At 37.8% G+C, this 27,627-nt stretch overlaps 1 protein-coding gene across 3 annotated transcripts; it reads right to left on the minus strand.

Moving 5' to 3' along the window:
- Positions 1-5,760: 5,760 nt before the first annotated feature.
- PSMA6 (proteasome 20S subunit alpha 6) lies at positions 5,761-27,216 on the minus strand. 3 transcript variants are annotated; one of them, XM_082452274.1, is made up of 8 exons: positions 27,042-27,189; positions 24,956-25,015; positions 13,368-13,462; positions 12,826-12,907; positions 11,941-12,096; positions 9,172-9,350; positions 7,804-7,898; positions 5,761-5,985 (listed from the first exon to the last, which is right to left on the minus strand). In XM_082452274.1, exons 2-8 carry the CDS (start codon positions 24,984-24,986, stop codon positions 5,928-5,930), a joined length of 696 nt encoding a protein of 231 aa, XP_082308400.1. In that variant the 5' UTR covers positions 24,987-25,015; positions 27,042-27,189; the 3' UTR covers positions 5,761-5,927. The 3 variants fall into 3 exon arrangements, with proteins under 3 accessions (XP_082308400.1, XP_082308399.1, XP_082308401.1); XM_082452273.1 differs by lacking the exon at positions 24,956-25,015 and having other exon boundaries at positions 27,042-27,216; XM_082452275.1 differs by lacking the exons at positions 24,956-25,015; positions 27,042-27,189 and adding an exon at positions 26,779-26,918.
- Positions 27,217-27,627: the final 411 nt, after the last annotated feature.

Here is a 27,627-nt window from a genome sequence, read left to right on the forward strand (position 1 = left end):
TAACAGGCTGTGGACCAGTATCCGTCCGAGGCCCCCGGGTTTGGGACCCCTGTCTTACAGTGTTTCCTAAGGAGCAGCAAACACCAGACCTGACTGGGGAGCGCCCTCAAAATACACATGCCCAAAGCAGCATCCTGGGAGCCTGTGATGTGATAGATCAAGGCAGGGGCCCAGGACTCTACACTTGGGAAAAGTTCCCCTGGTGGCTCTGATGTGAATCCCTGGCTAAGAACTGCCAATCTAGCACATTTCAGTTTAAAATTCTTCACTGCTTACCCTCATGGGATGTGGGCATAGGAAAGTGGTATTACAGAGATTTCAAACCACACCGATCTCGGTGATTTCCTTCTTGCGTAGAGGGGTCATGGGGCAAATCATGCATATTGTTCCCCAGGAAGCTCTTTTTGAGTCAGAAGCAAACACCAACACCTGATGGTGTGCTTTCATTTAAGGTCAAGAGAGGCGGGTTCCTAGGGCTAGAGGGGGGGCCGCTAAAATCTGAGGTCAGTCAGAAGGATAACAGGTGAGTAGGGTGAGATTGTGCAGCCAGGGAACTTTGGAGGCAGCTTTCCCCCTGCGGGGGCACCCTCGCTGTGGGTAGAGCCCACGGCTCTGCCCCGGTAAATGGGAACGCACTTCACGCATGCGCAGAGTTTGGGCCACCTGGGTAGCGCTTCTCTGTGGTCTGGAACTGAGGAAAGCGAGGCTCACGCGTAGGGTTTGCACGAGGAGGCTTGACCAGCACGTGACCAGCTGAGCAAGGCTCCTCTCCAGGTAATGCTAGGATGTGTGAACACTTCAAAAATGGGTAAGAATACCCGTACCTTCACTTCTGGTATTTTATTGGGAAAATTTGGGCCTGTTTCTCTTAAAAGGACTGAAAACTTTAATCAGGTTTAAAAAAAAATTCGTGCTTTTCAGTGTAGTTTTTTAGAATTCAGGGCTTAATTTTTGCCTGATTCTATGATTAATAACTGATCTATCGAAAAACACTTTGAAAATACATTTAAAAATAAGAAATGAGAAATTATTCATAACCAGTATGAACATTTTGCATTTAAAAAATTAATAGGCATTTTTTTTTAGAATAGTTTCAGATTTACAGAAAAATCTAGCAGTAATTGTACTGAGGTCCCATTAACACCCACCTCCCCACACACACGTTTTCCCTATTATCAGTATCTTGCATTAGTGTGGTACATTTGTTACAGTTAATGAATATTGATACACTAGTATGAACTAAAGTCCACAGTTTGTTCTAGGGTTCACCATTTGTGTTGTACCTTTCTTTTCTTTTTTTTTGGTCGGGCCGCGCAGGTTTTGACAAATGCATAATGCCCTGTATCCACCGTTACAGTATCAAATAATAGTTTCACTGCCCTAAACCTGTGCTCCACTGGTCATCGCTCCCCACTCTCCCTCAGTCCCCTTCCAAACTCCTGCCAACCACTGGTCTTTTTACTGTCTCTATAGTTTTGCCTTTTTCAGGATGTCTTATAGTTGGAATCATACAGTATGTAGCCTTTCCAGACTGGCTTCTTTCACTTACAAGATGCATTTAAGTTTCCTCCATGTCTTCTGTGGCTTGATAGCTCATTTCTTTTTAGCACTGAATAATATTCCATTGCCTGGGTGTACCACAGTTTGTTTTTCGTTCACTTATTGAAGAATATCTTGGTTGCTTCCAGTTTGGGGCATCTATGGATAAAGCTGCTATAAACATTTGTGTGCAAGTTTTTGTGTGGGCATAGCTGGATCTTACGGTAAGAGTGTGTTTACCTTTGTAAGAAACTGCCAAACTGTCTTCCAAAGTTGTTGCATTTTGCATTCTCACCAGTTGCTGCTGCTCTGAAGCATCACCAACATTTGCTATTGTTGATTTCAAAAAAAATTATCCATTCTAATAGATGTGTAGTGTGGTATCTCATTGTTTTAATGTGCAATTTATGAGGACATATGATGTTGGACGTTCTTTTCATACACTTATTTGCCATCTGTATATCTTCTTTGGTGAGCTGTTACGATCTTTTGCCCATTTTTAAATTGGGTGTTTCTTTATTGTTGAATTTTGAGAATTCTTTATAGCTAATATGCACACAAAGAATTCTTTATATATTGATATTTTGGATACTAGTCCTTGGTATCCTTTGGATACCAAACACATATGTTTGCAAATATTTCCTCCCAGTCTGTGGCTTGCCTTTTTATTCTCTTACATGTCTTCACAGAGCAGAAGTTTTCAATTTTAATAAAATCTACTTTATCGATTTTTTCTTTCATGGATTGTGCTTTAGGTGTTGTATCTAAAAGCTCATTGCCAAACCCAAGATTACCTAGATGTTCTCTTATGTTATTGTCTAGAAGTCTTATAGTTTGGTGTTTTGCATTAAGTCTGTGATCCAATTTAAGTTACTCTTTGTGACAGGTGAAGATCTGTGTCTAGATTCATGTTTTTGCTTGTGGATATAGAGTTGTCACAGCGCCATTTGTCGAAAGACTATTCTTTCTCCAGCGAATTGCTATTTTTCCTTTTATCAAAGATTAGTTCATTATATGTGTGTGGGTCTACTTCTGGGATCTCTATTGTTTTATTTATCTATTCTTTCAGCAATACCATACTGTCTTTACTGTAGGTTTGTAGCAAGTCTTGAAATCAGATAGTATCAGTCCTCTAAGTTTGTTCGTCTTCTTTAGTACTGTGTTGGCTATTCTGGGTCTTTTGCCTTTCCATATAAACCTTAGAATCAGCTTATCAATATCCACAAAGTAACTTGCTGCGATTTTAATTGGGATTGTGTGGAAGCTATAGATTAAGTTGGTAAGAATTATTATCTTGACAATATTGACTCTTCCTACCCATGAATATGAACTCTCTCTCCATTCATTTAGATCTTTGATTTCTTACAGCAGTTTAATTAGAGTTTTCCTCATTGAGATATAGTACACATTTTGTTAGATTTATATCTAAGTATTTCTTTTTCCTTTTTTGAGTACTAACGTTAAGTGGTATTGTTGTGTTTTATTTTCAAATTCCAATTGTTCATTGCTGGTATGTGGCAAAGCAATTGACTTGTGTATTAACCTGTATCCTGCAACCTTCCTATAAACACTTAGTATTCCAGGAGCTTTTTTCTCCACGTATTGTTTACATTGTTGAGGTCATAGACTTCGTAAACAATCTTATATCCTGTTTTTTCTCAATTATGTCATAAGCCTTTTCAGTATCATTTAAAATTCTTTTAAAACATTTTTTTAGGGAATTTCTTGGTGGTCCAGTGGTTAGGACTCTGCACATTCACTGCCTAGGGCCTGGGTTCAATCCCTGGTCAGGGAACTAAAATCCCACAAGCCGTGCAGTGAGGCCAAAAAACAATTTTTTTTTTTAATGGCAGCAAAACATTCTATTGAGCTCTTAGTTAACACGTTAGCACATCCATCTTTACCGTCTTCATGCATATTCCTTATTGAAAATACAGAAGTGTATAAAGAAAAAAATTAAATATGCTCAAAACTCCACCATAAATAACCAAAATAATTTCTACAAGAAATAATCACTGTTCACATTCTACTGTTTTCATTCTACTGCTTCCTTTCTGCCAGTGGTTATTGGGAAATAGACTTCTTTGAATATCTGATGAAAGCTACGGGTCTCTCCCAGAAAATTAAGACATGCACTAATCTTTGAAGTTTCAGAGTTTTTAGGGGCCTCTATGGGCCATCCCAGAAATGCCCCACAAGAGGCTGGGACATTTATCCACCAGCTTTGGTTGACATTATTTACACCACACTTTCAGGTGCGTTAGGCTTGCACAGACTGAGCAGGCTTTCCTGGCTTTAGAGAAGGCCTGGGACTTCAGAGAAGCAGAGAAATCTACGAATTAGTTGGATATCCCAGAATGTAAAATAAATGGAGGTTAACAGTCATCTGGGATCGCTCCTTGTTTCAGTGGAAGTGCCATTATGATGTTAGCTGTTAAGACTTGTTTCTTATATTTTGGAAATGTAATAGATGATTGGAACATATTTAACCTTAGCATTTCTGACTCTTTAAGGGAGACCGTGAAGATCCTTAATGTAATAATTTGGTTGTGGTAAAATCTGAAAGTTGGATTTGGGGCTAGTGAGGGAGCTGAGTACCTGGTTTGTTGTTCACATATAATCTAAATGGTACAAAGCTGTTTCTTCATGTGGGTACCAAGAGAAGGAGAGCCATGTGTCTACCCACAGGGCTTCACATTCACGAATGTCTCAACATATCCCTCTGAATGTCAGTATTCAACTGTGTATTTCTTACTAGGAGTTTATCAAAATGCCCTTTGGGTAAAGATATTTAAATTTTTACGATATTTTTCTTAGCATTTGTATAAGATTTCCATGTTAACTCTGTTAGCGATCCCAGACTGTGTTAAAAACAGAATTAGAGCATTTAGTGTTCGCATACTTAAATGGATCTCTTCTATTTCTTCCAGTTCTTTTAAGCATAACCAATTTAATATACTTACTCAAAACCCTTAATTCAGCTAGATTTTGCTTTATAATGTAAAAACTTATTTTCCTAACAAATGAGAAAATTTTCATTTTCTATCAATCACTCGAAGATATTTTCTTATAGAAAAATCCAGGTGTTTGCTAGTCTCTCACCCATGATTCCAGAAGGATGAAGACAGACAGTCAAGGCCCTAAGGGTATAGGAGTGCAGAGTCTATTCAGGGGAGCAGCCCTTCATGCAGACCCCCCTTTCAAAATGAGAGCAGCACCTTTATAGAGCCTAGTGGATTTGGATGGGTAATCCCAGGGCAGCAGCCCCTGAATCGGAAGAACGCTGCTTCCCTTTTAGGACACTTTACAACTCATGACTCAGCTCTGAAGAGGATGTGGTCGGTGAAGTTTCCTGCTTCTCGTGGTCCAAAGTTCACACGGCCTCCCCTTCTGCGGGCCTGGCGGCTACAGAAACCAGGACAACAGACTCCAGGGACTGGTATCAGACCAGCAGCCATGCTCACCTGCATGAGGTTAACACCAACAGCACCAGTCTCACCCAGTGCAAATGAAATGTATTGGCCTTAGACATTCCAAGATTTTTGGATCCTCTATAACAATTAGTGGCTGAGGTCACCAGGGAACTACTCTGGGAAGTTTAAAACCTTAATTCTACACATTAAAAAAAAAAAAAGATTACTCAGAATATAGTTTGCTCTTCTTTTTCCCCTAAGGTTGTTTATGGTGGTATCTCTACTTTACTATAGGCCAATTCCTTAAAGTCTGCTTTAAATAGTTAATCTCAAGGCAGCACAGAAAATACACATATTCTACAACTTTTCTAACCCTATTGTTTCCCAAAGGTAACTACAATTTCTGCTCTTAAAAATATTGGTTCTTATTGAGTATAGATTAAATGTGTATCTCAACTACTGAAGATCAATAATGCTAACCATTTTACTATAGTTAAAACCTCCAATGCAACTTGGAGTCCAGGTTCAGGAATGAATGAGGAATTGTAAAATAAAGGCCTTGCCTCACATGCCCACTTACTATAGTCAGAGCAAGTTTTGAAACCAGAGTTTTAGTTCGCAATTTATTAATTATGCCATATAGCTATAGTTTAAATTTCTGGCTAGTAAGTTCCTTAAGCCAAAGAAACTTGGATCTCTCAACAAAATGAATAAAGCTACAATGTGAAGATGGTGAACATTTATTTAACTGTCTGCATGTACCAAAGACTTAATAGTTAAAACTGGAGGTAAAAAAGACAGGATGCGATTATTTCCAAAAGCACTGTTTTTATTTATACAGAGTCCTAACCACTTCAGTGGCAGGAGGAGTGGGAGAGGTTCCTTTTTCAATTCAGGGGCCCACATAACGCTGGTCTGTTGTTACGAAACACACAGGCAAGTGGCGTCATGGACTTGGTAAACTAACTACAATGTTTAGTCTCTCTCTGCTAGAGCAACAAGGTGAACATCAATCTCTGCTTCTGTAAGAATCCTGGAAGGCAAAGGGAAAAAACCCCCACAACTATTTACTTTTTGAAAACTTTTTTTATGCAAAATTCAAAAAACACACAAAAGTAGGATAGTAATGAACTCCTGTGTACCTATCACCCAATTTCAACAATTATCAATTTATAGCTAATCTTTTAAAAATCAATACACCCACCACTCATCCCTTCAGATTATTTTGAAGGAATTCCCAGACATCATATCAACTTCATCTATACACACTAATGTTTACCTCTTTGACATCAGATCTAGAATTAGGTCTTTTGAAAGAAAAACCCTTTTGGTTGCAATTATGATAGCAAATATTTAAATTAAATATAAAACTAAACTATACATAATGTATTCTATCTTAGCTCCTATGTCAAAATGCTTTTATACCTACTATAACTCAAGTTTGTATCAGCCTAGAGACAAGAAGGCACTCCATGTTGAACATGTTATTTTCTAAATGATGTTTGCCCCAAAGAAATAAAAATTGCTTGGCAATCTTTAATGTGACCCATTACTGGTGAACTTTTAAAAGTGAAATTTGTCAAAGTGACATTTTTTAGTGCAAACTGGGGCAATGTAAGTAGTTTATACAGTTGTGTATGCTTATGTCATATATTCTAGTTATTATTTAAGGATACTTACTATCACAGTATTTATAAATGATACAAGAGTTTTTCTGAAGACATACGATATTTGGTTTCTTACTTATTTAACTAGTAGATGGATATAAAGATTTTAAAGGTTATAGGAGGGTCTCAGAATAGAAAACAAGAACTATTTGTAGATCCTTTAGAGAGATTGTTCCTGCTGGAATTTTACTGCTTTAAGAAAATTTTTTTTAAAAAGGCAACCTTTTCCTATGGGGGACAGAAGGGAATTCATTTCTGTTTTTTAAAAAAATTCTATAAATTTTTCTTAAATCTTTCATGTTTACATCACTTGCCTGCAAGCAACAAAAAGAACAAATTAGAGAAGAAAAATGTACTAACAAAACTCTTCAAGGTCTGGTTAAGCTTAGTTTACTACCTTTTTTTCCCATCCCTAACAATGACCATGTGTCTTTATAACTGTGACCTAAAGAGTAAATACACATAGTAGTCAACATGCGTTCCAGCAGGTTCCCAGAATCTGTGGATTTAACTGAAGCATTTTTTACTATTCACAAGAGTATTCAGGTTCATGGTAAAAGTCAATCACCACACAGGGTTGCTGGGAGGATTAAGTGAACTGATGTATGTTAAGCACCCAGTATAGATTTGACTCATGGAAGCTGTGAAGTTGATATGTGGGAGTTAGTCACTTAGTAAGAACAGACAAGGATCCAGCATCTGCAATTCAATTAGCTGTATGCAAAATTCAGGGGTTTCAAAGATATCCAAATAGGGTCTGAGGTACATCAGTATTTCATACTGCTCTTCAAAGCTCCGCTTAAATAACCATTAAATAATCAAAGCTCCATCTGAAAACTACTAGTTTGGGAGCTGAATTTCTATTGGCCTTAAGCTAAAAAAAACACACAAACACTTATGCTTAGTTTACTTCTCAGATAAAGGAGGTTATTTTACATCATCTCTGGTATTAGATATAAAATAAATGAAATGAGAAGAAAAGCAGTTTATGTCTGTCTTAAGGAGACACCCAATAAGTTTCAAAACAGATCTCTCAGGTGCTGGAAAAAAAAAACCTAACTCTAGTTGAAAAAAGTGTTTTCCTCAAGTTACAGGACAAATGAACCAACACACCTCCACCTTTCTAGACTAGAATTTATCACTTGGCAAACTTCTTTAAGTACCTGGCCGACAATATAACTCACCTGAATTTAGGATTTTCAACTGTAACTACTCCAACTTCTATTTCTGAAGGTTTGAAATCAATTGATAGAACAGTAGACAGGCATGTAATTGCAGTCTGAAAAAAAGTATCAACATTAAAGTAATATAGTAGTTTTCAGAGATTCCAAGATTTTTCTCATTCCAAACTTACTCAAGTCATGAGTTAACCACAAGCTATTCATTTTTGCTCCATGTTTGAGGTGATGTAGTTCTACAGCCACACAGATTGCTTAATTCTAACATGTTGCCTGCCAATGACAAGAAACTTGTTTATACCCAGTCGAACTATAAACTAAAGGGCTCCAACAACAAAAATAGGGTGATTTACACAAAACAGTCTGTTTGCCTGGTGATTACTACATGCCAGGCAATATGCTTATTAGCACTTGGAGTGAGATGGGGAGAGGATAAAGATGAATGATAGTCTTCTTTCAAGGAATTTACAGTAATAACAATTTAAGAATGTTTTAAGTGGCTTGGTACCTGATGTGATTAATTACTTATGTAACTATGAATTGCAATTTAAAAAAAAAACCTTTAAGAAACATTTGAACAGTGCCTCCCAGATGAGAACTAGCTTATTTCCTGTTAGTGTATGATAATACTGCCAACCAAACACAAAGGTATTAGATGGTAATTTTTCCTTTCTCGTTTATCAGAATCATGTTGTTAGTCTTTAGAATTGCTGTATCCCAGACCCTCTTTTCCACAATCCACTAAAATTTTGTTTTTAACTTCTTGGCAGTAAATAAGAAACTTCTTTAGTCTAAGGTTACTAAATATTTGTGTAAGAATTTTGTCTTGTCCTGTCAATTTAAAACTTCCCAATCATAATGAACAATCCCCTCAAGAACCCTGAATAAAACAGCTCTACTTCTGTGTCCCAGATATAATTTCTCTGCCAAGTCATCCTGTGAGCATATTCTTTTACTGTGAAGATGTCTGCTTCCTTGAAAATTTGGTGTGTGGCTGCTTTTCCTTTAGGACCGTAAGAGCAGCATTACTGACTCAACTGTTTCACTTCTGCTTCCAGTTGGCATAAGCCTAATCTGAATCACAACCATGCAGGTCTTTGGACCTGGTCTTGACTCCTATCCTTAGTTATAGTTTCCCATTTTATATGTGTTTTGTTGAAAGCAGTTTCAAATACATTATGAAATGAGATAGGGAATTAGATGAATAAAAACAGTCCTCACTGTTCCCATGTGACATCAATTTTACTATTAACCTGACAAACTTGGATATCATGACATAACCCAGGAATAGCCTATACAGATTGTCAATTCTGCAATGATCCTCATTATTCTATATAGCATAAAAAAAAGGTCAGTTCCTTTCAGCTAACTTACTTCCACTGTCTGTTCAAATGTCCAATCAAATTTCTTCTTCACTTTTTTTTCAAGGAAGCTGGTTGACTCGGTTTGTTTAACTCCTGCTGCAGTGGCTTTAAACCCACAGTAGTAACCTGCAGGATCACACTTGTACACCTGAGGGCCTTGTTCTTCATCTATACCGATTAAAATCATACCTAAACAGAAAGAAAGACCCTCATTAAATATCTTATGCCTTTATACAACAAGATTTCTTCTCTCTTGGTATTGCCACATAGCTGTTGTTAATCATTACTCTGGCCGTCTATTTTAGGATTTTTTTTTTTTTCCCCCTGAGAACAGGTTTTTTAATGTGTGACAGTAAATGCTCAATAAATGTGGAAATTAAATGATGTTACAGAAAAGACAACTCATGAAAGCAAAGAAAATCAGGTTAGCCAATTTCACCGTTCTTTTAAAAGTTTTTTTTTTTTTTTAAGTATTTGTTTATTTATTTATTTATGGCTGTTGGGTCTTCGTTTCTGTGCTAGGGCTTTCTCTAGTTGTGGCAAGCGGGGGCCACTCTTCATCACGGTGCGTGGGCCTCTCACTATCGCGGCCTCTCTTGTTGCGGAGCCCAGGCTCCAGACATGCAGGCTCAGTAATTGTGGCTCACGGGCCCAGCTGCTCCGCAGCACGTGGGATCTTCGCAGACCAGGGCTCGAACCCGTGTCCCCTGCATTGGCAGGCAGATTCTTAACCACTGTGCCACCAGGGAAGCCCTAAAAGTATTTTTTAAAGGATGTGTTTTGTTTTAAGAAAACTAATAACAAAACATAGGTTATCACCACAGATAAATTAGGTTAACAAATTTCTATTTTCCAAAAGGTTTTATCACGGATTTTTAAAAGGTTTTAATGATCACAAATGTAATTTACAATTCTCTAATCCTTGCTATTACCCAAAGCATGTTCCTTTGAACCCTAATCCCTCAAGACGTTAACTGGTCAAATAAATTTGGAAAATATACTTTTCACATACTTCTTTTAGAAAAAATAATATACAAAAGCATATTAAATGTTCTAAAATCTTCTGTAGGTTGACCTACTTTAGCTCAGTAGTTCTTCAGTTTATTTGGCCAAGAAATACTTTTTCTTGTATAATTATGTTATTGTAATGACATACAATTAAAATAAACAACCACCACCAAACTTCTTTCTACTCAGCAGAGCAGGTAACAAAGTATTTAAAGAATAGCTTAACCCCATTTGAACCTTTTTTATATAGTGTCTTCTTACAAGATTTGGTATTATTCAATGACTTCATTCACATTTATAGATGTTTTACAGAGTCTAGTAATGAGGAATTTTGAACCTTATTTTATTGACAAACACTATGACAGTGATCAGCTATCCATTTTATTCTAAAGTTATGTTACCCTGTAGTTTTCTTTACATTTTATACTTGAGCTGTGATACAAAGTACAAGGGCACCACAAAAGAGAGATCCACTTACTTCTTTGGGGGGAAAAAAGAAACACTTCTTTACTTCAGGGTCTTGCAAAATGAGCAGGTTTAACAGATGATAAGGAAATCAAGGCAAAAGGAACATGCACAAAGGCACACGAAAGGTCAGGGCACACCCAGGGAATGACAAAAGATCCATGTATTACAGGAGCTTCAGGCGAAAGAGAAATGCAGAGCTTCAGGTCCAAGAGGCAACTTGGGAGTAAACTGTAAGGGGCCTTACACATCATATTAACAACAAAACAACAAAATTTGATTTTAGAATGATAACTCATGTAGGAATATGGAACAGACTAGGAAAGAGTAAGGAGGAAGAAAGGCAGTAAATTAGGTGGCAGAGGCAAGAGACAATGAAAAAGTGACAGAGGAGATGGAAGGGACAGATATTCTAAGGTAAAGCTTGATGACTAAACAGATGACCAGGGAAGGTGAGATGGGGGTAGAACAGAAGTTGAGGATGAGAGTAGGAAAATAGCAATGATTTCAAGTTTGAAGTATCTGTGGGACATGAAGGAAGAGACTGGACTAAAGCTAATGAGGGAGTGACTGGCATATAGGTAGTAAACAAAGCCATCAAAGTGGATGAGATCACCAAGAAGAACAAAGAGGAGAGAAGGACCAAGGAGAGAAACCCGATGAGCAACAACATTTAAGGGACCAGTAGAAGAGGATGAGCTGAGGAAACAGGAGGAGAAGAATATCATTGAAGAAATCAAGGGAGAATTTTTAAGTGACAGGTCAAAAATAGGGTCAGATGCTAAAGAAAAATCATTACACTGACTGCTTTAATTCTCATAAATGAATGACACAATGTCAGAAACAAACATGTTGAATTTTTCAGGCTAATTTATTACATTAAATCTCAGATCAGTAAAGCTTATTCCTCTCCCAATAAAATTTTACTTGTTTTTTAAAGAAATTTATTCTAAATATATGAATCACAGGCATATATGTGTGAGCCTGATTGTTTAGCGTGGTCCAAAGAAACTACATTGTTAAGATGCCTAATTTAGGCATTTCCATCGAACTAGTAATCTGGAATTGCAGTAGAATCTCCATTACAAAAGCCTAATAGCATCTAAAGTTTAAAGGTAGTGCCTAAAATACTGTTGTGAAACCTATCCTTCCATCACTGATTTATTATAAAGATTTCTTCTCCTTTTATAACTTCCAAACCACATGTTCCAAACCCAAGTGTTACTGAAATAACTTTCTTTATGCATGTTAGCTAAAAAGAAATCATAATTCATCAATTATTTGGGAGACTTCTTTGCATACTCACAACAACCAAGAGGCCTCATTTCAGCATTCTGTGTGTAGACCTGAGAAATATCAGCAATTCTTTTACACAGCATGTCCACAGGAATCTCGTAACCATACTTGTATTTCCAATTAGCTGCTTCATAGCGTGCCCTCTGTACCTGGGATCTGCTGTCAGCTTAGAGCATAAAAAACAAAGGTTTACTTCTTTAGAAGGAAAGAATGAACCTCAATTCAGATAATTTCCCCAATATATACATATATCTCCATTATAACTTAAGGAAAACAGAAGTGGTCCACTATGGCTTTTTCTCCCACCAACGTATAATGTATGACTCAGCAATAAGTATGTGACAAAAAAGGAAAAAAGTTTAAAAAATGAAGTTCTATATCCAGCACTGCTCTTTTATGCTGAGCCCTTCATCAGCTGTCAAAATAGTTTCTAAAAGTATCTAATAACTCCCCAAAGAACAGGTTTTAAGGAAAGAAAATAATGTTTCTCTCAATCTTTTTTTTGTGGGCTTGAATTTTCCCTTGATTTCAGAAAATAAAAACCCAATGTTATTTTTATAATTCTCACCTACTTCTAACCAGTGTCACTATCACCAGGTTTGAGATATACTGACTTATGTCCCCTTAAATTACTAACCATATCTGAAATAAATCATCTATGAGAGGGGCCTCAGCTCAGTCTCCCTGACTGTAGCATAGAGATCTAATTCTATTATACTTACGGTTTCAAAAAAGCTCACAATACTCTCAAGATATCGATACTAGCCTTGGAAGACTGCAAATCTACTCATATCACCTGAAAATACGACACTAAAGGAAGCCTTTTAAAATTAATACAAAACTCAAAAATAATCTGAAGAAAATAACAAATCTAAGTAGGTATTAAGTCAATCACCTGTCATTCCTGTCATCACGCAGCCGATGTTTTCGGTTATCTTGAATAAGTGAGTCACTGTGCTGGAATCCAATAATTTGTCCTAAAGAAAAAAATAAATCAAGATAATTTAAAAAATCACAGGTCTCTGTGTAGTGACAAAAAAATATTATGGAATGATAACAATGAACTATATAATAAATGTCTTCTGCTCATTTTACAGTTAAAACCAATAAAAAATGGGGGCAGGGGCACAACTCTGTTTTCCTTTTTCAGATGATATGTTTCCTGTGGGCAAGAATTATAGCTCACCAAAGTGTGTTTTGAGGTCCCTGAAGACAAAAGACCTAGAAATCCCATTGTGCTTATAATCATACCACAAAGTTCAACATGTCAATTCTGTCTACTCAGTTAAATTGTCAATAAATTCTTCTTGGATGACAGACAGGAAAGCAGGGTCAAAGCAAAAATAATGTTAACATATATAATAATATACCCTTGTACAAACTCATGAAACATTCTTGCATTCTGCAACAACTGGCTATCTTGGCAGTACTACTTACAGGTACTTTCTTCTGTGTGACAATTACTGCACAGTCTTTCCCTCTGACAGCTACTGATGTAAGGCCACCCTGGTTAATAGCCTTAAAAGCATATTCTGGAAAATAGAAGTTTTTTTAAAGAGGTGAAATAAATGATCATAGATTCATACAATGGAATAATACACAGTTATTAAAAATAAAGAGCTTTATGAACTAACATGGAATGCCATCCAATACATGCAAAGTCAAAATAATAATGATAATAATAAATCGTAATTAAACCAACTCCACTTCTTTCCATTTTGATCATTTTCATCAGGTACAAATACCAAATTTCCAATAAACATTTAATTAATTTTTATTATAGCAAATCTTTATCAATTATGTTTTATCATTTAAAAAGTTTGTTTTGTAGCCATTATTTCTACCAAGTCTGGTTTCCCTGGGTCAAATTTTGATGATCTAAATTTTCTCAAGATTTACTATTTCTGTTAACTTTTGGTCAATAACTAATTGACCGTATGCAGTTTTAACTGCTGTTAGATTACTTTGCCTTTTTATCCCCCCTCTACCAAGTTGAAATTTTCTGGATCATGTTTTTTGCAATTTTCATGTTACCTACACTATAGGATTCTTTAGTTTATCTATAACAAACTTCAGCTTGTGCACTTCTCTAGCTGCTGTCAAATCATTCCCATGTTAAAACAGCCGAATCAAAGTGACTTATAAAAACAAACTACTTTGGCACCATGTGGTTTAGCTGATAATGACTGCCTGTGGAGAGTAGAATTACAGATGAGACTAACCCTTTCTAGATTGTATATTTCTGTAATATTTAAACAATATAAACATATATTTTGTAATTAGGAAAAGACCAACAAAAATTAATATATGCTCACTGTAGAAAATATAAAGGATAATGTAAAAGAAAAAAATTACTCACTACTCCAACTGTTATCTACATTTGATGCATAATAGATGCTTTTACTCTGTGCACCAGGTCTGAGGCCTGGTCTTATTTGGTTCAAAAAGCCACTGGTGATGAAGATCATCTGAGGAAGATACTACCTATGACACCAAAGAATTTCCTTTAATAGGAGCTGTGATAAAAATCCTTTGTCAAATATTTATAAATGGCCATATATTGAAGAGAACAAAAGAGTAAAAAGACTCTAGAAAAATCACCTCAAAGAAAATCCTCAGATCTAACTTACATTTAACTAGCTAATTACAACAGCTTGTTTTTACGATCCCATTACACCACAAACAACTTCTAAAATATAATGTTTCATAATGCTTCTCAGTTCTGTTTCTCATATGGTCAATAAAGCCTCTACCAGATCAACCCTCCATAGGTAAACTATAAACTCTAGACAAAACTACCCAAAGACACCAGAAAGAGGCCAAAAGAGGCATATTCCAGAGAGGGAGGCAATGCTTGAAGATGGCAATGGACTGGGGTGAGCTCCCCATTTTCATGACTTAAGCTTGCATGCCAGGCCCCAGTCAAGGGTAAACACCCACAGTAAACTCTGTCCTTTTGGCCTGAAGAGCTAGAGAACAGCTTGGGGGAGTAACCACAGCTGCTGGAAAATGAGGGAGAGAAAGGAGAGAGCCAGAGAGGGAGAGCCCCAACTCCTATGTTGCCCAAATCCCTAGCTGATTCCATAACCACACACGCAAAAGACAGACTCCAAGCAGCCTAGCTAGGATAAAAGAATTGAGATTTAAGCTGCCACCCAAATTAACCACCTGCTAGAACAAATTAACGCTCTTTGGAGGAATATAACAGAATCCAGTCTTCACAACCTAACATTCACAAATGCCCAGGATATAAACCAGAATTACTCAACATAGCAAAAAAGAAAACAAACCAAACCAAACATAGTTAAACATGATCTACTTACAAGAGACCAACCCTGAGATGACCCAGATGTTGTATTAGCAGGCAAAGTTATTAAAACTATGTTCAATGACATAATGAAAAATATTAAAGATGAAATAAGAAATCTCAGTAAAGTACAAAAGAACCAAATAGAAATTACAGAACTGAAAAATACAATATCTGAAATTTAAAAATTCACCAAGTGAACTTAACTGCAGAAAGGAGATATCTGAAAATGAATCAAACTATCCCCTTTTTTTTTTTTTGGCCTTGCTGCACGGCATGCAGGATTTTAGTTCCCAGACCAGGGATCGAACCCAAGCCCCCTGCAGTAGAAGCACGGAGTCCTAACCACTGGACCACCAGGGAATTCCCTATCCAATTTTAAACAAGAGAAAACAGATTTAACAAAACAAGTCTGTGGGTCAACATCAAAAGGTATAATGTGTGTAACTGGAGTCCCATATGGAGAGGAAAGCACAAGACCAAAAAAAATCTTTAGAAATAATGGCTAAAATGCCCCAAATTTGGCAAAAGACATAAAATTTCATACTGAAGAACCAGCAAACTCCAAGCAGGATAAATACAAAGAAAACCACACCTGTGCTCATTATAGTCAAATTCCTGAAAACCAAAAGCAGAGAAAATTTTGAAATCAGAGAAAAAGAACAGATTATACACAAGAGAACAATGATTTGAATTCCATGATTGCACCTGAAGACAGTGGAACATCCTTAATGTGTGGAAAGAAAAATCATCAATTCAGAATTCTATATCCAACAAAAACATCCTTCAAGAATGAAAGTAAAATAAAGATACTTTCAGACTTGCAACAAAAATGCTAAAAGAAGTTCTTTGGGCTGAAGTAAATGATACCAAAAGAAAACTCCAATCTTTAGAAATGAGGAACATCAAAATATGGTAAATAGTTGGATAAATATAAAAGATTATTTTATTCTCTTTAATTCTTTAAAAATACCTAACAAGGGCTTCCCTGGTGGCGCAGTGGTTAAGAATCCACCTGCCAATGCAGGAGACACGGTTCGAGCCCTGGTCCGGGAAGATCCCACATGCTGCGGAGCAACTAAGCCCATGCGCCACAACTACTGAGCCTGCGCTCTAGAGCCCACAAGCCACAACTACTGAGCCTGCATGCCACAACTACTGAAGCCCATGTGCCTAGAGCCCATGCTCTGCAACAAGAGAAACCACCTCAATGAGAAGCCCACGCACTGCAATGAAGAGTAGCCCCTGCATGCCCCAACTAGAGAAAAGCCCTCACGCAGCAATGAAGAACCAACATAGCCATAAATAAATAAATAAATAAATACACAGATAGATAGATAGATTTTATATATATATATATATAAAATACCTAACAAAAGTTACAACGTTTGTGGAGTTTATATGTACATGTATTACTTATAAAAAAGAAAGGGAGTAAATGGACTTTCAATGTTTCAAGGCTTGCACATTTTATGTGAAAAGAGAAATATTAACTCTAAGACTGGAAGAAGTTAAGCATGTATATTATAATCCTTAGAACAACACTAAAGGATGCTAAGAAGTAGCCAAAAGGCTAACAGATTAAAATGAAATTCTAAAAACTGCTCAAAAAATTGAAAAGGCGGCAAGGGAGGAGGTACTGGGGAACAAATAAACAAACAAACAAAACAAAGACAAACAGAAATAAATAAAATAGTAAGTTTAAATCTAACCATGTCAACAACTGCACTAAATGCTAATGGATGAGGGGACTTTCCTGGTGGCGCAGTGGTTAAGAATCTGCCTGCCAATGCAGGGGACACAGGTTCAAGCCCTGGTCTGGGAAGATCCCACATGCCGTGGAGCAACTAAGCCCATGTGCCACAACTACTGAGCCCACGTGCCACAACTACTGAAGCCCGTGCGCCTAGAGTCCATGCTCCGCAACAAGAAAAGCCACCACAATGAGAAGCCTGCACACCACAATGATGAATAGCCCCCACTCACCCCAACTAGAGAAAGCCCGCGCGCAGCAACGAAGACCCAATGCAGCCAAAAATAAATAAGTAAATAAATTTTTTAAAAATGCTAATGGATGAAATACTCCAATTAAAAGAAACTGACAGATGTAGAGAACAAATGCATGGACACCAAGCGGGAAAAGCAGAGGGGGGGAGTGGTGGTGGTGGGATGAATTGGGAGATTGGGATTGACATACATATACTATTATGTATAAAATAGATAGCTAATAAGAACCTGCTGTATAAAAAATAAATACATAAAATTCAAATTAAAAAAATTTTAATTAAGATTAAAAAAAAAAGCAGAAACCGTCAGAATGGATAGAAAAGCAAGACTCAAATATATGCTGCCTACTGGAGACACACTTTAACAAATGGATGAAAAAACGTATACCATATAAAAGTAAGCATCAGAAAGTTGGAGGGACTATATTAATACCAGATAAAGTAGACTTCAAGACAAAGAGTATTATCAGAAATAAAGAGAAACATTTCAAAATGACAGAAGAAACAATTCATAAGAAAACATAACACTCATAAATGTATACACACCTTTTAAGACTACTTCAAAATACATGAAAGGAAGACTGACCAAGTTAAAAAAAGAAATGGACAATCACACCCAGTTAAAGATTTTAACATTGCCACTCAGCAACCGCTAGAAATAGACAAACACCAAACAAGTAGACATACATGATATGAACTACACCATCAACCACCCTGACCTAGGTGGTATCTGTAGAATACTATTGGCAATAACTGAAAAATATACAGGCACATGGTATTAACAGTACATGGTACATTTACCAAGACAGACCATATGTTAGGCCGCAAAACAAGTCTCAATTTTTAAAGTGCTGAAATCCCTATACTTAGGGAAAATTTTAAATGTGAAAATTTAAAACCACACTTCTAAATAATCCATACGTCAAAGAAGTAATCACCAGGGAAATTTTTAAATATTTTGAACTGAATGGTAATAAAAATGTATCAAACTTGTAGGATGCAGCTAAAAGCGTTCAGAAGGAATTTTACTGCTATGGTGGACAGATCCTAAGGTGGCCTCCCCTCCACAATACATGCCTCCTGGTGTTCACATCTTTGTGTAATCCCCTCCCCTGAGTGTGGGCAAGATTTCTTAACTTCCTTCTAACAAACTAAATATGGCAAAGGTGATGGGATGGCACTCTACTGATTACATTATATAAGACTCCACCTTGCTAGCAGACTCACTCTTAAGATTCTTCTTGCTGGCTTGATAAGTAGCTATGCGGCAAGAACCACCGGTGGCCTCTGGTAAACAGACAGAAGGTAGTTGGGGCCCTCAGTCCTACACTGCAAACCTAAGTTTCCACTTTAAGAAGCTAGAAGAGGGCAAAGTAAACCCAGATTAGAAGAAAAGAAATAATAATGATCAGAAATCAATGAAAAAGACAAAAAAGAGAACACGAGCAAAGTCAAAAATTGATTCTTTGAACAAAAAACAATAAACCAATGGGACTTCCCTGGCAGTCCAGTGGTTAAGACTCTGCGCTCCCAATGCAGGGGCATGGGTTCAATCCCTGGTCAGGGAACTAAGATCTCACATACCGCAAGGCACAGCCAAACAAAAAACCAAAAAAAAACCCAAAATTATAAACCTTTTGGTATGTTGAAAAACGGTCCCCAAATGATATCCATGTCCTAATCCCTGGAACCTGCAAATACTACCATATATAGCCAAAAAAAAGAGAGAGAGAGAGAGAAATCTTTGCACATGTGATTAAGTTAATCTTGAGACGGGGAGATTATCCTGGTGGGCCCTAAATGCATTCCTATTAAGAGACAAAGGGAAACTTTATACACACAGAGGAGAAGGTGCTATGAAGAGGGAGCAGACAGATTTGAAAATGCTGGTCTTGAAGATTAGAGTGATGCAGCCACAAGCCAAGAAATGCTGGCAGCCTCTTGAAGTGGACGAGACAAGGAATGCATTCTTCCCTAGAGCCTCCAGAGAGAGCATGGCCCTGCTCGACAGCTAGATGTTGGTCCGGTGATACAGATTTCAGACTTCAGGCCTCCAGAACTGTGAGAGAATAAATTCTGTTGTGTTAAGCCTCCAAGTTTGTGGTGATTTGTTACAGCAGCCACAGGAAACTCATACAAACCTCTAGCCAGACTAAGAAAATAAGAGAATACAAATGACCAGTTATCAGGAATAAAAGAAGAGTTATCACTATACATATTATAGAGATAAAGAAACATTAGGGACAATCAATTCTATACAGATATATATCTGGGTCACCATCCTTGATCTCACCTAATTTCAGTTCCACATTTTCAACTGCTTGCTGTCTGTTATTACCTGATTGTTCAGAACACAATTCTGGCCTAAAAAGTATTCCATCTATGGCTATACAGGGCTATTAGTTTGCAATTTTTACCATCTCTCCTCTTACACTGTACTTTTTGCTTAGAGACCTTGACCCTTCCCACACCCATGTCTTTGCTGCTTCAAGTCCTCTCTGGACTGCCCTATCACTCTTATTTCCACCTAGCCAAAGCCTGCCCTTCCCCTCAAGCCTCTTCCATTTCCCATGGACACTTTCTCTGATTGTCCTAGAAGGGACTCTTCAACCCTTTCTCTGAATTCCCATAGTATTTCCTACCTCACCAGTAATTTTAGCATTTTCAAATGTGTATTTCCCCCTCCACCACCAAAATGGATAGTCAAAGAAAGTAGGAACCAAGGAACTTTAAAATTACACTTGCAACCGGTAGACACTAAGTCAAAGGTTGGCCATGGACCCAATCCAGCTTACTCAAACTGGTTTAGAATTCATAGTTTTCTAGAAAGATTTTAATTAACTAAAAGTCTGATAAAATAAAATCAGGGTTTCGTTTTTCTTAGAAAAAAAAATTCTGGTATCTTTTGACCTTCATTCCCACATAGCAACTGTCCTGCAGAGGAAAAATCATCTAGGACTGGCATGTGTTTTGCTGTTTTTCACAGTTCCCATCATTCCTCCTCCTATCACACCAGTCGGTTTCACTCATGTGAATTACTTATCTGGTCTGCTTAAATAATGCAAAAGATAAAAGGCCACACAAGAAAGAGCTACAGCCCTCACCAGATAATAACATTTTGTCCCACAAAATATAAAAAAAATATTTTTTACACATAGAAAATGTTTCTCAATAGACAATGTGCCTATGAATTAGCCAGAATTCATTAAAGGAGTCCTAGTCCTCTCTCCCTCTCTGTATAGAGTAGTGCTGTCCAACAGAACTTTCTGTGACGATGGCAGTGTTCTATATTTGCACCGTCCAATATAATAGCCTTTAGCCACATGTGGCTACTGAGCACTTGAAATATGGCTAGTGCAATGAAGGAACTGAATTTTTAATTTAATTTAAAGTTCTAGTTAAGAATATCATTCCTGGGACTTCCCTGGTGGTGCAGTGGTTAATCCACCTGCCAATGCAGGGGACACAGGTTCGAGCCCTGGTCCAGGAAGATCCCACGTGCCGCAGAGCAACTAAGCCCATGCGCCACAACTACTGAGCCTACGTTCTGGAGCCCGTGAACCACAACTACTGAGCCTGCATGCTGCAACTACTGAAGCCCACGTGGCCGAGAGCCTGTGCTCTGCAACAAGAGAAGCTACCGCACTGAGTAGCCCGCGCACTGCAATGAAGACCCAACACAGCCAAAAAAATAAATAAATAAAAAATAATTAAAAAAAAAAAAGAATATCATTCCTGGACCTCCCTGGTGGCCAGTGGTTGAGACTCCACGCTTCCACCGCAGGGGGCACAGGGTCCATCCCTGGTGGGGAACTAGGATGCCACATGCCGCGTGGCGCGGCCAATATATATATATATCATTCCTGCTCTTCATCTCCTACTTTCCAGTCTCCTTCACGGCTTCCATCTCTTCAGCTGACTCCTTAAATACTGGTATCCCCCAGAATTCTATCATTTCTCCCTATCACTGGATGATTTTATCCTATATAATCACCACTAACTATGTCATCTTTAGCTCTGAACCCACATTTGCAAATGCCTATTTCTCCCACAGGCATGTCTGAAATTAAACTCCTCTTCTCTATAAACCTCCTTCTTTTTTTATAGTCCTTATCTCAAATTACTAACCACTCAAGTTTTCAAGCTGGGTACCATTCTTGACTCTTCACTTCTCTCTCATCAGAGAAATGTCCACTCGTATCTAGGATTTGCTTTAAAATACTCCAGCAGAGAGGGGAAAAGTATATGGGAAAACAAGATTGATAAAATGCTGACAACCGCTGAAGCTGGATTATGGATACATGTGGGTCATTGTATTATTCTACCTACTTTGGTTTGAAATTTTCCATAATAAAATCTTTGAAAATAAAACTCAAGAATCTCCCCTTCTCCAGCCTTTCTCTCTCAATACCTTAGTTCACTCATTAGGGCTTATATGACCAAAGTGGTCTTCCTGTCATCTGTCCCTTTCTACTCTAATTCTATACTCAACTCTTCTATTTTACTTAATAATTTTGTTGTTCTTAAAGATTTCTGCCGGCTATGTCCAAAACCTATGAGACAAAGTCCAAACTCTAGCATGGCATCCAAATCTTTTCAAAATTTTGCTACAGTCTACTCTTCCAGTTATCACTGTCTGCTCCAACCACACTGACTGACCAATACACTGGTCTCCCTGAATTTCCTTATCTAATCTCCATGTAGATCAATTTATCTTCTCTGAGGAAACTTTCCTGGCTCTTCCTGTGAGTGTCACTTCCTAAAGTACTCTTTTTTGCACAGATATTTTAGTAGTTACCATGGTGCACTGTACTGTAATTTTCAATAAAATTTTGTGTAAATGAATCCCCATTATAACACTACCACCAGCATAAAATGAATAAGCTACAAAGACACATATTGTACAGCACAGGGAATATAGCCAATATTTTATAGTAACTATAAATGGGGTATAACCTTTAAAAATTGTGAATTACTATGCTGTACACCTGAAACTTATATAATATTGTTCACCAACTATACCTCAATTAAAAAAATTTTTTAATTAAAAAAAATTTAATTTAAATAACAATACCACCATAAAATATATATGTTACAGTAATTTCCACAAAAATGGAAACTGCCAAGTAAAGAATCTAGAGACAATAACCAAAAACTATCTTCTAAAGGAACACTGGTAGAGTAAAAAGTAATGTCACAGTTTATAGCAGAGGTGAGCATGAAGCCCAATTAAGAGAAAATAGTTTATAGGCAGCATTTAAAAGGCATGTTTAGTTTTTAAAAGTCAGAATTCACATGTCAGAAATAGTAATTAAACACTTTATCTCCATCACTAAAGATCTGGTTTTTTGGATAAAATTTCAGAAACTTACAAAACTAGCAAACACTGTTATGTTAATCTCAGTAATCAGTTATTGAATGTCCAAGATTATGCAGGAAAATGATAGCCCATTTCTCATTTTTTAAATGGGAAAAATCATAATGGATTTATTATTTTAAATGGGAAAGATTATAATGGATTTAAGTTACATATTAAATTTCTTAATTAGTAACTTAAATACGTAGTAAATTACCTATTATATATGTATTAGATTGAACCACACGAAAGAGCTATTTTTATAGGTAAAAACCAGTCAAACACCAGCAGTTTCACAAGGTTCAACCTAACAACAAACAGGTTAGAATGAAAACTGCTTCCTTGATTACAAATAAAATGGTTAATAAACAGTTGTTTGTATATAGAGACCTCTTTTCCACAGTAGTCTCTTATACACTCTGCTTCCTCCTCTACAATTTTCCTCAACACTCCCAACTTTTCCAGGACTCATTCGTATAACACTAGGAAAAAACAGGGGCTAGATAATATAAAAGGTACTGTGACACAATGTTCAGGACAAGCACACAGTGCCCAGCAATGGCTCACGGTATGAGCTGCTCAGTGTGACGCTAGCGACGGCAGCGATGCACGTCCCATTTACGGACGCTCATTTTGAAGCATCTACAGGTGATTCTGAAAGTCTGCCAACTACGGGAATGTAACTCAAGATTTATCCCACCCATAATTTTGTCTAAAATGCTGTACTGAGATGGAAACTAAATTTTTGGTGGTCAGCATGATGTAGGGTATACAGAAATAGAAACAGATATGTTGTACACATGAAACTTACATAATGTTATAAGCCAATGTTACCCCAATAAAACACAAATCTAAAACTAAAAAAAATAAAAGAGAGAATGCAGCCCTAATGACACCTTAATTTTCAGCCTGTGTGACCCTAAGCCTACCAGACTTCTAACTTACAAGACTGGGAAAAAATAAATAGACGTTTAAAAACAAAAACCTGTACTGAATTTTGGAAAACATGATTTTTTCCCATATAAACATGGGCTGGAAAAATAATGTATGGTCCATACATTCTTCGAAGTTTGGTTATCAAAAAAATAAGAGATGTTCTACTGGGGCAAGGCAGGTATTCTCCAGGATATGTCTACATTCAATTTGAATGCTGTACGACTAAAAACTTTTTGTTAAGATTTTTTAAAACTGCCATTCTGTCTTTCCCTAACCTTATAACTTAAGCAGGAAGTGTGTCTCATTTCACAGTGCCTCCAAATATTACACTCCTTAAAATGGTGATGTTCAAGCAGGTGGGGTCATTAGAAATCTTGGCGTTTGTGTGTGTGTCGGGGGGGGGATATGAGGTTGAAAACACAGCAGTGTTTGATCCCATTATTTTTGTGTAGTTTTAATATGTATGTATTTATGAATATATACACGTATGTATACATATACACATTTAATTTCAAATCAGATTCAAGAGGGCATGAGAAGTCTGGGTTGAGAAACACTACTTTAAAACAAGAATTTGTTTTTAACAGCAAAAGAGGCAAACAGTAAGTACTTCTCAGTCCATTTATTTGTGAAACTCCTGATTCCATTTTTATCAGCCACTTGTTTCTTCCTGACAGCATCCCTCACAGAAACATTTACTGAGCATGTCACTTACTATGTGACAGACACTCAGTACTTTACATCTATTAACTCATTAAATCGTTAGAGACCTATAAGGTAAGTGGAATCATTATCTCTATTTTACATATGTAGAAAGTTCTCCTAGTTGGTGTGGCGCAAGGACTCCCCAGGAATCCTGGCTTCAGTACACAGTACCACTTCTAGATTAGAAAACTGTCCTCTCCAGTCTGTCTCTACCAGACCATTTCTTTCCTTTCCTTATCAGCACGCTCCCTTCTTAGAAGCAACCAGGCAGTGCTCACTTTCATCTGGGAGGCAAATTCAAGTGATTGCTCCTACCTCCCTTGCCAGGCATATCCAGCAAAAGACCTGCAAGCAGAAGAGAGGCCTGAAAGAAGTCAGGCTTATGGGCCTTCATTTCCCCACTGATAAGTGCTCTGTATATAGCGCTACAGTTTTTCTACACACACACACACACACACACACACACACACACACACACACACACACACACACACCCTACCCCTTGAATACATTCACTGAGAGAAAATTTTCAAGGTACAGGTAACAATCAAAAATCTTTCTCTCTACTCCTTGGGAACAAACACTGCCAACAATTTGTTTATGATTATAGTTAGCATTGTAACTTTAAATTTATACCTCTATTTTTTTAATTTACCAACTTTAGACTACATTTATCTTTTGAATCTCAACTATGGAAGATGAGGAACATACTTGCCTTTCCATTCATCTTTCCATTCCTTTGTCATCTCTCCATTTTTCTTGTATTATTTTTCCACTGTTATGGTTAACAATTTGCACTTTATAATTCTTATACGTTTTGTCTTTGGCAGATTCTAAAGTTTATAAACTAATAAACAGTATTTACAACATTATGACAATGTACATATATTTCACTAGAGAATCAAGCATGGATGGACAATGAAAGAAGAAAATAGAGCTACTAATTTAATAGACCAAAAATAAAATAAGCCAAAGAATCAAACAAAAAATAACATTTACTGAGGACTTAAGACTGTGCTAAGCACTCTACATATATCATTTTATTTAATCCTCAAAACAACCATATAAGGAAGGAATTATTAGGCCAACTTTGCAAACAGAAACTAAGGCTAAAGTTACATCACTTGCCCAGGTAAGCTAGTATGGAGGAGAGCAGGAATTTGAATCCAGGTATGGCTCCAGGGCCTGAACTCTTCACCACTATACTGCTTGCTCATACTAACTATTCTTTCACTTTCCTTTTCCTAGCAATGTCTAATTAGTGCCCTGAGTAGCAGAGGGAATGTGTTATACAACAAGACAGAGCTTAAAATTATTCTGCCTAGATATTTAACTTGTTTTGAACTATATGTTCTATTCTGAATCTTTTAAAACTATTAAAATGACACTATATTCAGCCTCTCTACTCACCAAATCTGGGAAGCGTTAAAGCCTATGCTTTATGGCTAGATTTCAAAATATAGTATACAAAAGCAAAGTGTAGGTCTAAGTGACTTTTCCTGTTCGCATATTAAAAACCATGAAATAAAACATTCAAAGCATAGTCTAATATAGAAAAAGTCTTTAAAACTCAAGAATGAAACTTTAAAAATGAAACTTCCTTGAAGATACAATTATAATCTCTCTGTTCTACCTTAGGTCATATTTTTCAATTGGGGATGAGTTAAGGGGTTACTGAATTACCCAATATGATGTTGTTTCTTGCTACGTTATATCCAGTATGTAGCCATATAGTAGACTGCTTTCATTCCAAGTTATCTTTATTTCTAAAATTTACAGGTGAAGAGAACTTCATTTATAGGCCAACTCTCTCCTTATGATTTCCAAGCACAGATGATTTTATCACTGTCCTCGCCAAGGCACTGAGGTGCTAAATTCACTCAAAAATGAAACCATCTCCGGCCAGCTGTAAATCAGGTTCTCCTGATACTGAATTCTCCAGGAAAAGGGGTTAAGGGTCCGGGGTTATAATCATACCCTAAACCCTGACACTTTTTCGATCCAACAAAATATATTACTATACTGAATAACTGTAATTACTTTAGGGTTTATTTCCGTTGAAGCTGTTCAGGAAACAGCTAGTTCACCATACCTCACCTACAATTCAGAACCAGCTTTTAAACTATAGCAGCATTCAAACACATGTGGGTTAAGATGCTAGTTTCAAGAGCAGCTCTAGAACTGACAGCCACTCATCCTGTCCACCAGTTTTTCAAAGATGTCCTGAACTCTGTAGGTATTTGTAATTTGGCGCTTTTTATTTTTCTTTTTATCCGTTTGTTTACGTATCTGTCACTCCCTTTAAACTGTGAGCTTCAGTATAGGTGAGGGTGTGACATCTTTGCATCCCCCAGGACCAGCACAGCGTCTGGCACACACAAGGCTCTGAATGCCTACGCGGAATTAACCACAGGACCAAGAAGTCCAGGCTGCAAACAAAGGAAAACGGAGGGGGGACGTTTTAATTGCAAGGTCAAGGAACCAATTTCCCACTAGAGGATTACAGACGTTGGGCCCACTCACGTCAAACAGCCCTACCTTCCTTAACGCTTTACAGTGTCCAGGCAGTGCGGCCGCTTGCCCTGGAGAGCCCGAGGCCTTCAGCCTTCGGGCTCCCATCCCTGCCTGCAGATATCGGTGGGAACATCACGGGACTCGACCTGGCCTCGGACCTCCTCCCATCCCAGCTCCGGCCATGCTTCACTTCAGCCCGGGACTAAACTCCGGCCGCGGCTTCCTGCTCCAGGCCGTACCATGACAGAGCAATTCGAGTGGACCAAAGGCAAACCCAGTTCACTCACCTACTTGGTAGAGCCGGCCCTCGGGGGAAAAAATGGTAATGTGGCGGTCAAAACCAGCGCTGGAGCCACGGGACATGGTGTACCACTACTCCAAGCACAGTCCCGGGGCCCCGTAGCTCCCGCACCAGGTGTACAAGCCCCTCCGGAAGTTGCAGCGACTGCTTCCGGGGCACTGGCGGGCTTCATCCGCTCTTGCGCCCCGAAGTCACGACTCTAGCGTCAGTTCCCGCGCGCCTGAGAACTCCAAGGCCCCGCCCCTGGTGGAGGGTGGGGAGAGCGGACCAAAGGTTTTCGATGTGCGCATGCGCTAGCTCCATGTGTGGGCGGCTTTAAGATGGCTGGTGAAGTTCTCGTTGAGGTGGCTTACAGAGCTTTCATTTAGAACAAAAAAGCTTTCCGGGGCCATGAGTAGTGAGTTGCCTGTCTGTGGGATCGCGTATTTAACAAGTCTCTCGTTAGTTTTGGCACCTGTATATCCAGCCTGGCTCTGGCTTGCTGGCGTTCTTCTAACCTCTTTACCCAACCACTTTGCTTCCTGCTACTGGAGGGAGAAATAAATGGATTGCAGCTGCTCCCGCAGCAGCCG

This window comes from Balaenoptera physalus (assembly GCF_965194825.1).
Source record: "Balaenoptera physalus genome assembly, chromosome: 2".
NCBI lineage: Eukaryota > Metazoa > Chordata > Mammalia > Artiodactyla > Balaenopteridae > Balaenoptera > Balaenoptera physalus.